This window comes from Aotus nancymaae, unplaced genomic scaffold (assembly GCF_030222135.1).
Source record: "Aotus nancymaae isolate 86718 unplaced genomic scaffold, 86718_ANA_hifiasm-v0.15.2.pri h1tg000040l, whole genome shotgun sequence".
In the NCBI taxonomy this organism is placed as follows: Eukaryota; Metazoa; Chordata; class Mammalia; order Primates; family Aotidae; genus Aotus; species Aotus nancymaae.
Window position 1 is genome coordinate 15,838,315 of NW_026988454.1, and position 14,300 is coordinate 15,852,614.

A 14,300-nucleotide genomic window follows, 5' to 3' on the forward strand; every position below is an offset into this window, starting at 1 on the left:
TAAGTATCTCAAATAAATACAGAACAGAAGCAAACAAAATGCATAAATGATGTGTTCCTGCCAGATCCAAATGACGGATGTTGCAGCACACTGGGTGAGCAAAGGTTTTGGCACAGTTCTGAGCACGAGCAAGTGCTGGGAGAACCCAGTTGTGGCTGAAGGCTCGGTAGCCTCCCATGTAGATGCAAAGGAGCCAGGAGTCTACCTGAGACATGGTGCAAACAGCGACTTAAATACACAAAACATTGTTATTATCAGTTTCCCTTTTAGTTCAAATTTACTTTATGAATTTGTCTTGCTTCTATACTTACGTAAGAGCTATAAACATTTGCAATTTATATTTGGTGCAGTTGTCTATTTAAGTAGATGATACAACCATTCATATTTAAGGAACACTGACATACTAAGAACATTTTTTTTTTTTTTTTTCTGAGATGGAGTTTCGCTCTTGTTACCCAGGCTGGAGTGCAATGGCGCGATCTCGGCTCACTGCAACCTCCGCCTCCTGGGTTCATGCAATTCTCCTCCCGCAGCCTCCTGAGTAGCTGGGACTACAGGCACGCGACTAAGAACATTTTAAGTCAGCACTGGGGGAATAAGGTGGGCACTTTTTCCTTTCTAACTGGGTCCATACATTATTCAAACTTAATGCCAATTTACATAATGTCTGGACCCGAGAGAAGGTAGGACAAAATGATCATCAAATCGAGTATCTGGGAGATGGCATTCCCCTTTGTTGGTCCTCTTGAGGACACAAGCTGATAGGCAGCTTCTCCTCCTGAGGTCCGAATTTGGAAGGAAAACGGTTCCTAACATCCAGAACAGTGTATAGATTTCCAGTCTTTCAATACCTGCTGCCTTTTCTCACCTTCCATAAGTTCACACTAAAACTCCCAATATTTTCCCAGTTCTCAGAAGAACTCTTCAGTTTCCCTAGCTCTCAGAAGCTCCAAGAGAGCTCTGCAACAAGATGCAGGACCAAATCCACACCATTTGGGACCTGAGATGATTCTATTCACAAGAACATCTTCGTCATGAGAATACAATCTTTTAACCCGAAATGGCATGGGTTGAAATTCTCCTGCAGAATTTCCACGCAGGAATTTATTGATTATCTGCTAAGAAGAACAGAGTAATTTCTTTCACAGTGACAACAACTAAGGCTTTGTATTTGGAGAGCATAACTAAAGCTCAGTAGCACTCATGTACATCTACCCTGTGCTACGCATGGGGCGAGATGCTTTACTAACTGGTCATTCTTTCAATTATCACAACAATTCTGTGAGTTAAGTATCATTATTTCTATTTTCTTACTAGGCTCAGGGAAGCAGTTCATCAAAGGACATCAGTCATTCTCCTTCTGCCAAGGAAGTGGCAGAGTTGCTTCTCTTGACTTCAGTCTTCTCTGATGACAGAGTCCATGCCATACCATGTTTTCAGGAAACGAGCAAAGGCAACACCAAACTCAAGGCAACACCAAAAGTTGGTAGCAGAGAAAGTCTCCAAAGTTAAGTGGCTGCCTACAGAATCCAGTCAGTCAGAGAGGAAACAATGAACCACTTAACAATTATGAAGGGCCATTTATCTCAAAATAATGACAGTAAGCAGGTTCCCTGGAGAGGAAGCTTGGCATTACAAAGGACAGAATCCAATCTTCTCTAATGTGACAACAATGGGCATATCGGACAATGTGCCCATTTGCAATTTCCAAGGACTCTTCCTGTCAGAAACCTTCAACTATGGAGAATTAATGATTTTCAATATTTATAGTCAATATGTTTTAAAAATGTTCTTTCATCTGAATATAGAGACTCTCTGAATCACTGTCTTACTTCTAAATCTAAAAACACAAATGTTCCAAGTAATTGTCTAATAATATGACATGAGTTCAAACAATCCAGATCTGGAGAGAGAAAATAATCTTTGTGATGTAAACTTGTCATAATCAGCCATGAAACAAATACTTCCTTGACCAGAGAGTGTCTTCTGATCAAAGCAAACAGTATGGCATCAGCTTGAGCATCCTTTGTTTCATATGGGCACCATCATGGCAAGATATGCCACATTAACAAAGCATGACTAGATGACAGATGGCAACTGGCAGTGTTTCATGTTTATGTTTTGCATACATGCTCCTTTTGACATTCTATATCCTCTTTTTTGCTAAACAAACACTGAAGTACACATTTTAGAGATGGTGCCGTAAGTTTTTCTCCTATCTTATTTTCTTTTAACTTTTTACCTTGGATTTTTAAATGTCTATGAATTTTGACCCTATTTCTCTTTATTATTCCATCGATTAAAGGAGAAATGTTACCTGAAGATCAGTTTTGGATGAACAGGTAAGCAAGGCTATAGCATTTCAAGAGCATAAGACATTTCCAGAGAAACAAGTGGCCCTGCTAACAGTGATGCAGAAACCAGCAGCACACAGAAGGCATCTGGGTAACTGGAGAAGGTTTGTGGAGTCAGGAGCAAAAAGAGATTCTATAGTTGAAGAGGGGGCAGAGGACTGCTGGAATCACGGTCTGGCTGGTTCCTCATGGGGCAAGGGGCTCTTCAGAATTAAATATATAGAACCATGTTTACAGGGGGAGGGGGTCAAAAAAGATACAGAAATAATTATTAAATTGAATTTGAAGGCCAAACCAAACATTTATTAGAGAATGTAAATTTTTACCTAAAAAGCTTTGACATAGGAATTTTTCTGATCCTTGAGAAATATTCACTGAAAGGGTAGTTTTCTAATAGTGGATTCTGGAGGGTTATGCAGCTCAGAAAAATGTGGGCCCACTGATGACTGATGCATGAACCCATGTGACTCCACAGCAGTTCACCATGGAGCTTTCATCAAGGTCTCTCGACAATTAAGTTCCCATCACAATCAATTATTATCCACAAGATAAATGTTGTTCTAAATTTTCTCTAAATCTAATTAAGTGGTATAATTAACAGCCTCAGGATAATAGCCATGGCAGTCTCTGTGGTTGGTGTTACCCTGGAGTCCCCACTTTTTTCTTATTGTAAGCCTAGATAAAGGCCTTTAAACTAAAACACTTCATTACAGTGAAAAAAGACACGAACTTATTCCATTTAAGCCAGAGATTCTCATCAGTGATGATGATAGCTGTTGTTGACTAAGGGCCTACTTTGTTCCATAAACTGCAATAGACACTTCATACGCAATTTCCCCCTTATCCACAATAACCCAAGGAGATGGGCATTGCTTTTTCCATTTAACAATTTGATATAATCTAGATCTGTGGAGCACTGAAGAGCATGATACATTTCAGAATGGTAAGAACAGATGGGAAAAATGAGGACTTTCCAGGTCCTCCTGGCCACGTCTAACAAATAAGCATCTATTAAATGACTGAAAGATGTAACATCTGTTGACAGTCCACAGGCTAAATGGACTGTGAGGAATAAAAAAAAATACAAGTAGTTTATAGGGAGATTAGAAAACATATGCATAAAGAATGAGAGAAAAATCCAGGTTAACGTAAAAAATGCAAACATCAAAAAAACTCAAAAGCAAGCAGAAGACAAGAAATAACTAAGATCAGAGCAGAACTGAAGGAGATAGAGACACAAAAAAAACCCTTCAAAAAAATCAATAAATCCAGGAGCTGGTTTTTTGAAAAGATCAACAAAATAGACCACTAGCTAGACTAATAAAAAAGAAAAGAGAGCTGAATCAAATAGATGCAATAAAAAATGATAAAGGGAAGATCACTACCGACTCCTCAGAAATACAATCTACTATCAGAGATTACTACAAACAGTTCTATGCACTTAAACCAGTAAATCTGGAAGAAATGGATAAATTCCTAGACACTTGTACACTCCCAAGACTAAGCCAGGAAGAAGCTGAAACCCTGAATAGACCAATAACAAGGTCTGAAGTCAAGGCAGCAATTAATAGCCTACCAACCAAAAAAGGTCCAGATCCAGACGGGTTCACAGCTGAATTGTACCAGACATACAAAGAGGAGCTGGTACCATTCCTGTTGAAACTATTCCAAACAATACAAAAAGAGGGAATCCTTCCCAAATCATTTTATGAGACCAACATCATCCTGATACCAAAACCTGGCAGAGACACAACTAAAAAAGAAAACTACAGGCCAATATCCATGAAGAACATTGATGCAAAAATATTCAATAAAATACTGGCAAACTGAATACAACAGCACATCAAAAAGCTTATCCACCACAATCAAGTAGGCTTCATCCCGGGGTGCAAGGCTGGTTCAACATATGCAAATCTATAAATGTAATCCATCACATAAACTGAACCAAATACAAAAACCACATGATTATCTCAATAAATGCAGAGAAGGCCTTCAACAAAATTCAACAGCCCTTTATGCTAAAAACTCTCAATAAACTAGGTATCAATGAAATGTATCTCAAAATAATAAAAGCTATTTATGACAAACCCACAGCCAATATCATACTGAATGGGCAAAAACTAGAAGCATTCCCTTTAAAAACTGGCACTAGACAAGGATGCCCTCTTTCACCACTCCTATTCAATATAGTATTGGAAGTTCTAGCCAGAGCAATTAGGCAAGAAAAAGAAATAAAGGACATTCAATCAGGAAAAGAAGAAGTCAAATTGTCCTTATTTGCAGACAACATGATCATATATTTAGAAGACCCCATCGTATCAACCCAAAACCTCCTTAAGCTGATAAGCAACTTCAGCAAAGTATTAAGATACAAAACCAATATGCAGAAATCATAAGCATTCCTATACACCAATAACAGACAAACAGAGAGCCAAATCATGAGCAAACTCCCATTTACAATTGCTACAAAGAGAAGAAAATACCTAGGAATACAACTAACAAAGGATGTAAAAGATCTCTTCAAGGAGAACTACAAACCACTGATCAAGGAAATAAGAGAGGCCACAAACAGATGGAAAAACATTCCATGCTCATGGTTAGGAAGAATCAATATTGTGAAAATGGCCGTACTTCCCAAAGTAGTTTATAGATTCAATGCTATCCCCATCAAGCTACCATTGCCCTTCTCACAGAACTGGAAAAAAACCACTTTAAACTTCATATGGAGCCAACAGAGAGCCCGCATAGACAAGATAATCCTAAGCAAAAAGAAGAAAGCTGGAGGCATCATGTTACCTGACTTCAAACTATACTACAAGGCTACACTAATCAAAACAGCATGGTACTGGTACCAAAACAGAGATATAGACCAATGGAATAGAACAGAAGCCTCGGAAGCAATGCCACACATCTACAACCATCTGATCTTTGACAAACCGGACAAAAACAAGCAACGGGGAAAGGATTCACCATTTAATAAATGGTGTTGGGAAAACTGGCTAGCCATGTGCAGAAAGCAGAAACTGGATGCCTTCCTTACACCTTATACAAAAATTAACTCCAGATAGATTAAAGATTTGAACATAAGAACTAACACCATAAAAACCCTAGAAGAAAACATAGGCAACGCCATTCAGGATATAGGCACAGGCAAGGACTTCATGACTAAAACACCAAGAGCAACAGCAACAAAAGCCAAAATAGACAAATGGGACCTAATTAAACTTAAGAGCTTCTGAACAGCAAAAGAAACAATCATTAGAGTGAACTGGAAATCAACAGAATAGTAAAAAAAATTTTGCAATCTACCTCTCTGACAAAGGGCTAATATCCAGAATCTACAAAGAACTAAAGCAGATTTACAAGAAAAAACAAACAAACTCATTCAAAAGTGGGTAAAGGATAAGAACAGACACTTTTCAAAAGAAGACATTTATGCAGTCAACAAACATATGAAAAAATACTCATCATTATTGGTCATTAGAGAAATGCAAATCAAAACCACATTGAGATGCCATCTCACACCAGTTAGAATTGTGATCATTAAAAAATCTGGAGACAACAGATGCTGGAGAGGATGTGGAGAAAAGCAAACACTTTTACACTGTTGGTGGGAGCATAAATTAGTTCAACCATTATGGAAGACAATGTTGCCATTCCTCAAGGATCTAGAAATAGAAATTCCATTTGACCCAGCAATCCCATTACTGGGTATATACCCAAAGGATTATAAATCACTCTCTTATAAAAACACATGCACACGTATGTTTGTTGCAGTGCTGTTTATGACAGCAAAGACCTGGAACCAACCCAAATGCCCATCAATGATAGACTGGACAAAGAAAATGTGGCACATATACACCATGGAATACTATGCAGCCATAAAAAAAACGACGAGTTTGTGTCCTTTGTAGAGACATGGATAAATCTAGAAACTATCATTCTCAGCAAACTGACACAAGAACAGAAAACCAAACACTGCATGTTTTCACTCATAGGTGGGTGATGAACAGTGAGAACACTTGGGCACAGGGAAGAGAACAACACTCACTGGGATAGGTTGGGGGTGGAGGGAATGGGAGGGGAGGGACAGCAGGGGGCAGGGAGGATGAGGAGAGATAACACTGGGAGAAATGCCTGATGTAGGCGATGGGGTGAAGGGGTGAGCAGGGGGATGGAGACAGCAAAACACCACGGCATGTATGTACCTATAACAATCCTGCACAATGCAGGATGTGCACATGTACCCCGGAGCCCAAAGTACAATAAAAAAAAAATGCAAAGAAAAAAATCCACACAACGGTGACATTCATTTTTGTATATCTGGCACAAAGTCCAAAGTAGGAACTCAATAACTGTTGAATTATTGATAGTGAATGAAATCAACCAACTAACCAAATGCTAGATTGTGTGGTACTGACTCTAGAATTGAAATAGACTAGAAAGGAAATTCATAATGGACTCGGGTAGCAGCAAAACTTCTGAATAAGGTGAGCTGGGCCTAGAAAAATGAGAACTATTTGAATTATTATGCAGGAAAACTGAAGTCCCATTGGGCAGAAGGGACACCGTGGGCAGGCTCAGAGCCTTCACTGAGGCCCCCTTTGCAGCTCCAGTTCCCATCCTTCCTCCATGGTTGCTGCTTTACAAGCTTTTGCCCTGAGCCCATCGCTTCTGATCTGATTTGCCCTACCCTTGAGCTCTGTCCAACTAGTTCTCAGAATGTCTTGAAGTTGGCATCTTTGGATTAACCAGGAATGCCTCTCTACTTTGGTGTGGAGTGGAAAAACAAACAATGCGTGTCCTATGGATGATTCTGGGTTTTTGCAAGCAAAGTAATAAATTATTCTAAATGGGGCAGAAATGATGACGAATATCTCCCACTCCCAAGCAGCCTGTGAAGATGGCTTCCCATGGAGATTTTGGCAATTGAGAGACCCTCTCCAAACTTCCAGAAAGACATTCCGAGCAGGTCCTCACAACAACCTTTCACTTCCCCTTACACCTCGGCCAAAATATCAGGGCCAATGTAAACCCAGCCTTCTCAGACCTTGGCGACTGGGGCTCAGCACAAAACCCTGGGTTCCTCCATACACTGAGGTTTTGTTTCCCAGTGTCAGAAAGGCATCTTCTAGCTCAGGTTTCCTAAAGCGTTTCCAGCTTGGCCCCTGTCAGAGATTCCCTTAGTCAGAGTCACTTGGTAATTTGTCTCATGATAGGTAGAGCTGCCCCATATCAGAGCCATGAATTGGTTGGGTTTTTAGAAAAATTCCTATCTCCAGTTGTGGGAAAAAATTGTTGATTGTGGCATCCTTCATCTAACTGATTACTTTTTTATTCTGAAAAAGGCTCCTAATGCCACAGCATTGTGTGTCAGAGTCTTGTCCTCTTTGATTCTGTTTTTCAGGAACAATAGGAGACACGAAGAGCCCTGCTCAGCAGCAGAGCCACTCTTCTGCAGCACAGCTCACTTTTGTAGGGAAAAGAGTGATTTCGCTTTGTATAGGGTTGTTTGCTTACTGCTCTCCTGAGCCAGCAGTACTGTCCTTGATAGAAAAGAGGAGCTGCCAGCCACTCTGTTATCTCATGAAAAAGACAACTGTAAACTATGTCAGCATACAGTGGCTTCTATTTCTACAATAGCACTTCTGCCCTTCAAGAGCAAAGAAGTGCAAAGAAGATCCTAAGAAAGAAGTGAAGGCACAAGGATGGAGTATGAAAGTTTTAGTCTGAGAAGGAGGCAGACAGGGGCCAAATCCTGCAGTGGGAAATACAGTCTTGAGGTTTGGGTACCAGTCTTCAATAAAACACTTTCTTGTGAGGACTGAAAGTCTTTTTCCTGTGGATTGTAAAAACCCTGGGTCTATATATCCAACATTTTCATGGCCAAAATCCTGATTTTTTTTTTTTGTATAATAGTTTTAAAACTCACTCTGTCATAGGAACAGACACAAAACAATAATCCAGGAAAAGGATATGGATCTGGAGAAAATAAATTTTTATTACCAAGATCAGAGCATCCATTTGTATGGATCATCCAACTCTGGCTAATTTTACTTCCTGTCTGGGGTTCTTTTTCTTAGTTAAACTGTGGGGTGGGAGTCTTAACACTTGATAGGCCTGGCGTCCCTGAAGTTCCCAGATTGCCCACATGAAAACTGTCCGCATGTGCCAGTCCTCCACCGAAGAAGGCACAGGTTCAGGACCTGGCACCATGCAGCTGAGTGGCACTGCTCCCAGAACTCTCATTCAATAAAGAGCCATTGTGGGATCTGGACCCTACAATGTACAGGACAAACGACTGAAATGAAAAGCACAATGCATGTGAGTGGAACCAGAAACTTGAATGGAGTGGTAATCACTTCCTTAGTGTGGATCATATTATTTTTCGTGGGACTTCATTCTGTAATTCAGTCCTTGCCTAGTGTAATAGTACAGATTTCCATTTATCAGTTGATAAGTGAGAATGATTACTGTGATAGCCATTAAGCAATGCAGGTTACTAGCAGTAGTGGGGAAGAAAAGTGGGAAATTGTGGGAAGGGATTGACACTCATCAGAATGAGACAAAAACACACGGAAAGAGAAGGAAGTGCTGATTCTCTATGTTTGTGATCAATACAAGCCACAGTTCAGCTGTTGAGGAATTTGAGAGTGTGTCTACTGGTATAAGAAACTAAGGCCCAGGGCTTCAAAATAGCTGTGATTTCTATGTGAGAATAAGGGATGAGGCACGAAGTAGGGTTAGAGCCAGGGGAAAAGGTTGAGCTTAAAGGGATTGCTGTACAGCTGACACTCAATGTGAGCATGAGTGCTTAGAGAGTTAACGCTTAGATCTAAATACCAAGTGGCTGAGTGGAGTCAGGGCACTAATTCAGGCTGAACCATAGTTTCCAGCAGGGTGATGTAGAATGACTCTTTATACAACAACCAACCTCACTACATTAAAAACCAAAAAAACAAAAGCAAAAAAACAAAACAGATGCTGCTCTTAGCTAAGCTTTCTCAAACAAATAAATATGAAGGGACAGTAGAATGAGACTTCATAGACCAAATGGAAAATGCTCTTTCAGCTGGACAATTTATTGCATTCCACATTCTTCTGTTTTAGAAACAGGTTTTTCTATCTCTAAGCCAACTATATTTTTAGCTAATCAGTTTTGACCAGAAACATGGTCTGTCTCAAATAACCTTCTTTCTTTACTATCTGGAGCCTGGAATTGGTCACAATTTCTTAACAGAGTTACTTGGTCTACTTATTTTCAGACATAATATAACTATCAACTAACATATGTCTATATACATGTACCATTTGAATGAAAACATCCTCATATCTGTGAAAGCATACAAATATTTCAGCTCAAAGGCTATTTGATTCAAAGCCAAATTACAATTTTTCATGTGTCTACTTGGCTAGCATGGTTCTACCCCATAAGCAATCTGCAATGTTGGTAGGTTATTTTAAATACGTTTCAGTAGTTTCTTTCCATTTATGACATTATGCTTTTGGAATGGGTACGTCGTATCTGGTTGAAAAATACAAATAAATGTTTCATCCAGCATTGAATTCTCTTGTATTATCAACTCACCAGAATTAAGCAAAATAATAGATTTGAGGCACACAAACTCCTCTCCCTGCAGATTCATCATGCGGAACCGAGATGATGTAGCCAGCAACATGTCAAAGATCTCCACCATGCCCTCTACACATTTTCCCTGGTTCCTATTCAAACATAACAACAACAAGAAAAGATTAAAAACCAGAAAATCTTCCACAAGACATGAAAGGGTTCACATTCATAAAAATCTACTGGTTCTAAATCTTTAACAAAAAACTATTGTCTTCATGGAGCATGAACATTCATTTGAATTCTAGAAGGTAAGACAAAAAATAATTTCCCATCAATAAAACATTCTCATTTCAACTTCTTAGAAGAGGTGGATAGTTCATTCCTCAAGTCAGTAATGTTAAATATGGAATTCTTCAACCTATAAGTAATTGAAAATGATCAAGATTTGGGTAAATGATTTCTCTAATACATGTACATTGATCTGCTACTATATTCTAGACAATATGGTAGCTCTAGGAATAAAAACAGTGCCTCAGCTCAAGATGCTCATGGCCTGAACCAATATAACAAGTCCTGATAGATGCGTTTTGTAGTGTTTTTGAAATACAGGAACAACTACAATAGCTATGGCTGGGCTGAGCCCATTGGTTTGTAGGGGATGGTACGTAAGGATTCACCTAATAGGCAGTACTCGAGCGGATCTCCAGATTTTTTAATGATCACAATTCTAACTGGCGTGAGATGGCATCTCAATGTGGTTTTGATTTGCATTTCTCTAATGACCAATAATGATGAGTATTTTTCATATGTTTGTTGGCTGCATAAATGTCTTCTTTTGAAAAGTGTCTGTTCTTATCCTTTGCCCACTTTTGAATGAGTTTGTTTTTAATATAGGGTTTCATCAAGCAGAGGTGTGAATGCCTCCTTGGAAGAGGGTCCTAAACATGGGAGGAGGAGCAGCATGAAAGAACATAGAGTGGTGTGCTGGAGGTCAGGAGATGGCAGAAAAAGTGTCAAATCATGACATTCTTAGAAGTTCAGGCTTTTAACCTTGGCATCAAGAATTTAACATTAGTAGTTGCAACTATTAAATAAGCAAACCAAAGGTTTGTAACATGTAGTATTTAAAAACGTGTGTCTGTATCTTTTCCACAGGGTTGTTGAAGAATTTTAGTGAGATATTACACGTGAAAGGAATTCATTATTATTATTATTATTTTATCACAAGTTAAATTTTGGCACGTTGTGTTTGAGGGAGTCAGAAACAAGTTAAAATATTCTATGCATGCACAAGTATGTATTTGTGAAATACATTAACATTTAAAACATGAACACTAAACACATCATTTAGCACCTTGTTTTGTTTCTAGTTAATAGATCTTGGAGTTCTCCATCAGTTTCTTTTGACAGCTCAATATGTTTTCACTGAACAGAATGCTAAACTTTCTTTAATCACTTTTTTCTTGGGTAACATTTGTTTGATTTCAAGTATTTTGTTGTTACAGACATTTCATTCAATGACTATCCTTATGTTTATGTCTTTGGATATGTGTACAGATAGCTATAGAATAAATTCTTAGAAGTAGAATTGCTAGACAAAAGGGCTTATGTATTTTAAATTTTGATAGTTCAAACATTGCTTTCAAATAGCTTGTACAATAGACTGTTGATAGGAGAATACATTGGTATAGGCTTTCTCTGTACTGCTTGCTCTTGTCCTTTGCCCATATTTTTCAGTTATTTGTCATTTTCACATAGATTTTAAAGAGTTCTTTAAATATTACAGTAATAAGCCATTTGTCATATGCATTTTTAATTGTTTTTCTTATGGTTTTTTATGTTTTTTTCTTCTGATTTTGTTTCTGGTAGCTTATTCTGCAAAACATTTAATAGAGAATTAAATTTATCAAACTTTTCATTTATGGCTCTAGAACATTATGTCTTGATTTAAAAGGTCACTCTCTCAATAACATATAAAATTATCTTATATTTCCTTCTAGTATACTTCCATCTTTTCATGCTATATCTTTGATCTTCTGGGGTTTATTCATTTTCATAACAATTTTATTGAAAGATAATCACATAACATAGCATTTGCCCATTTAAAGGGTGTGATTCAATGGATTTCAGTATATTCACAGTGTTGTGCAACCATTTTGGGGGGATTTATTTTGGTGTAAGGTATGAGAAAAAGATCCAATTAATATTTTTTCAAGTAGCTCATTAGTTTTCTATCTTTTTCACAGATTTTTTTCTTTGACTTAAAAAATGTTGATTACTTCTGATATATTCATTTACTTCTAAGTGACCTCCAAGATTAGCATTATTATTTCCATTTTCCAAATGAGGGGACTAGGACTGAAGATTGTTACGTTAAATCACATTGCTTATCAACCAAAAGAAAGAATTCCAACAAGAAGATCTCTGTCTTTAATTCTTTCTCTACTTTAATTCCTTCAACAAGATCTATTGAGAGTCTATAACATGCTAGTCCTTAAGCTCAACATTAGAGTACAGAGAAGAAAGCCATGGGCACTGTCAATCAGAAGATCTAGAATGGAAACAAGACAGACAAGGAGAAAGCCACACGCAAGACACAGGAAAAGGTCTCGAAAGAAAGCTTTTTGCATCTAACGTCAGTCTCCCCAGATTCAACCCATCTCAATATTGCAGCAATTGTCATCCGATTTCCACATAAAGTCAAATGAAGTTTTTATGTGAAGTGCTTAGAATGGAGTGTGGCACACAGTAAGGGCCATCTTTAAGTATTACCTATAGGTATACTGATAAATACATGGCTGTATCAAGGGAGAGGTTGGACTTTTAACTTGAAGGAGTCAGAAAGAAACTGCCATGTGCATTTTACTTTGACTGTGAAAATCTGGATGCATAGAAGCTCTATAGAAACAGAGCAGAAACTTCAAGAGCTATTCTGCCCAACATGCTGACAGGGGCTGACAGAGTGCTCACACCAAAGGCTCCATTGACGTTGAGTGGGGAGAGCATACTAGAAGTGGGTTTTCTTGTCATAGAGTTGAATTTTTTTTTTGAGTAGTTCATCTTCTTTCTAGTGAAAAAATAAACAAGGAGAGGGGAAAATGTTTGGAGGATGAAGCTTTAAAAATAACAACTCATAGCCAAAATAGAGAAATGTTCCTTTCTCAGTATAAAGTCTCTGTTTACTTAACAGATTGCACACCGGCAGGGGAGGAAGTCTCAGTGTGGGAGGGAGCCTGTGTTCACCTGCTGTGAGCAAAAGTTCAGTTCAGAAACTGAAAAAGTGGAGACTTAACAGTTCTTCTTTCTTCTTGTCCCTTTTCAATTGTCTCCCATAGTTTCCCATGAAGAGCTCGTTCTTAACTCTTCCAGCAGGAGTGTGTTTTTCTCAGCCTCTTCTAACTTGATATCCTGTTATTCATAACCAGCAATTATTACCTGTCAACAATATAATGCTTCCTCTATGGCATAAATTAGGAGCTGTAGACTGTGCCCTCAGGGATGGTGTATACCCCAAACTCTCAATTCAGTTCTCATGTGTGTGTGTGTGTGTGTGTGTGTGTGTGTGTGTGAGAGAGAGAGAGAGAGAGATAGTGGGTGCATGTGTATGTTCCTTTAGAAGATGTGGAGGGGCATATGTTGACTATTAATCATAGACATATTATGATAGGAAGACCCCAGAGCCCACCTTCCATGCAAACATACGTGCTTCATGTTTTGATGGTGTACTTCTGAACTTTGAGGACTTCTGGGGGGATATTCAATGCAGTGAAGCTGCACTCTTCTAAGCAGTGCTGTTTAGAGGCAAGAAGAAATTTATGCTGCTATCTTCTTAAGAATAAAATCACCTTGTTTTTCAATGGGAGCAACTCAGTTGAAGCACTTCTGCTAGTCAACTATTTGTATAATATATAAAACTTACGTACTTTAATGACTCTGATTATAGTTTTGCCAAAGTGTGCAAATATTGCCTGAATCTCAATGACTGGCTGATTATGTGGTACCTGTGGATCTCTCACTAGCATTATTACAAGGTGAAAAGGCTTGCCACATGAGCTAGTGAAAAGTGATTTGTCAACCTACAATCTGGCACAAATCTATGTGGACTTTGAAGATTAGGTAGATATCTGTCACCTGCCTGAGGCAAAGAAAATCTTCAGTGTCTGCTGAGGTCATTATGCATTGTGGTCAGGGCTTCATTTTCAAAGTCTAGCCATAATATTCTACACCAACTTCAAGGGGCAAATCAGACTAGAGCATTTAGCTCAATTTCAGTGGGTATGGATGGATCAATGGGATCAGAAATGGGGTTATTACTAAGAATCTGGAGGTAACATGACTGTAAAAGACAAGATTAGTCTAAATCCATGAGGTGTTCC

At 38.5% G+C, this 14,300-nt stretch overlaps 1 protein-coding gene across 4 annotated transcripts in view; it reads right to left on the reverse strand.

The window, feature by feature from the left end:
* ESR1 (estrogen receptor 1) overlaps positions 1 to 14,300 on the reverse strand; it is a 452,118-nt gene that overhangs the window by 28,432 nt on the left and 409,386 nt on the right. For all 4 annotated transcript variants that reach the window (XM_012452215.3, XM_064360565.1, XM_012452199.3 and 1 more), the window contains one exon: positions 9,943 to 10,076. In XM_012452215.3, the coding sequence (XP_012307638.1) occupies positions 9,943 to 10,076 (134 nt within the window). The remainder of the gene's footprint in view (positions 1 to 9,942; positions 10,077 to 14,300) is intronic.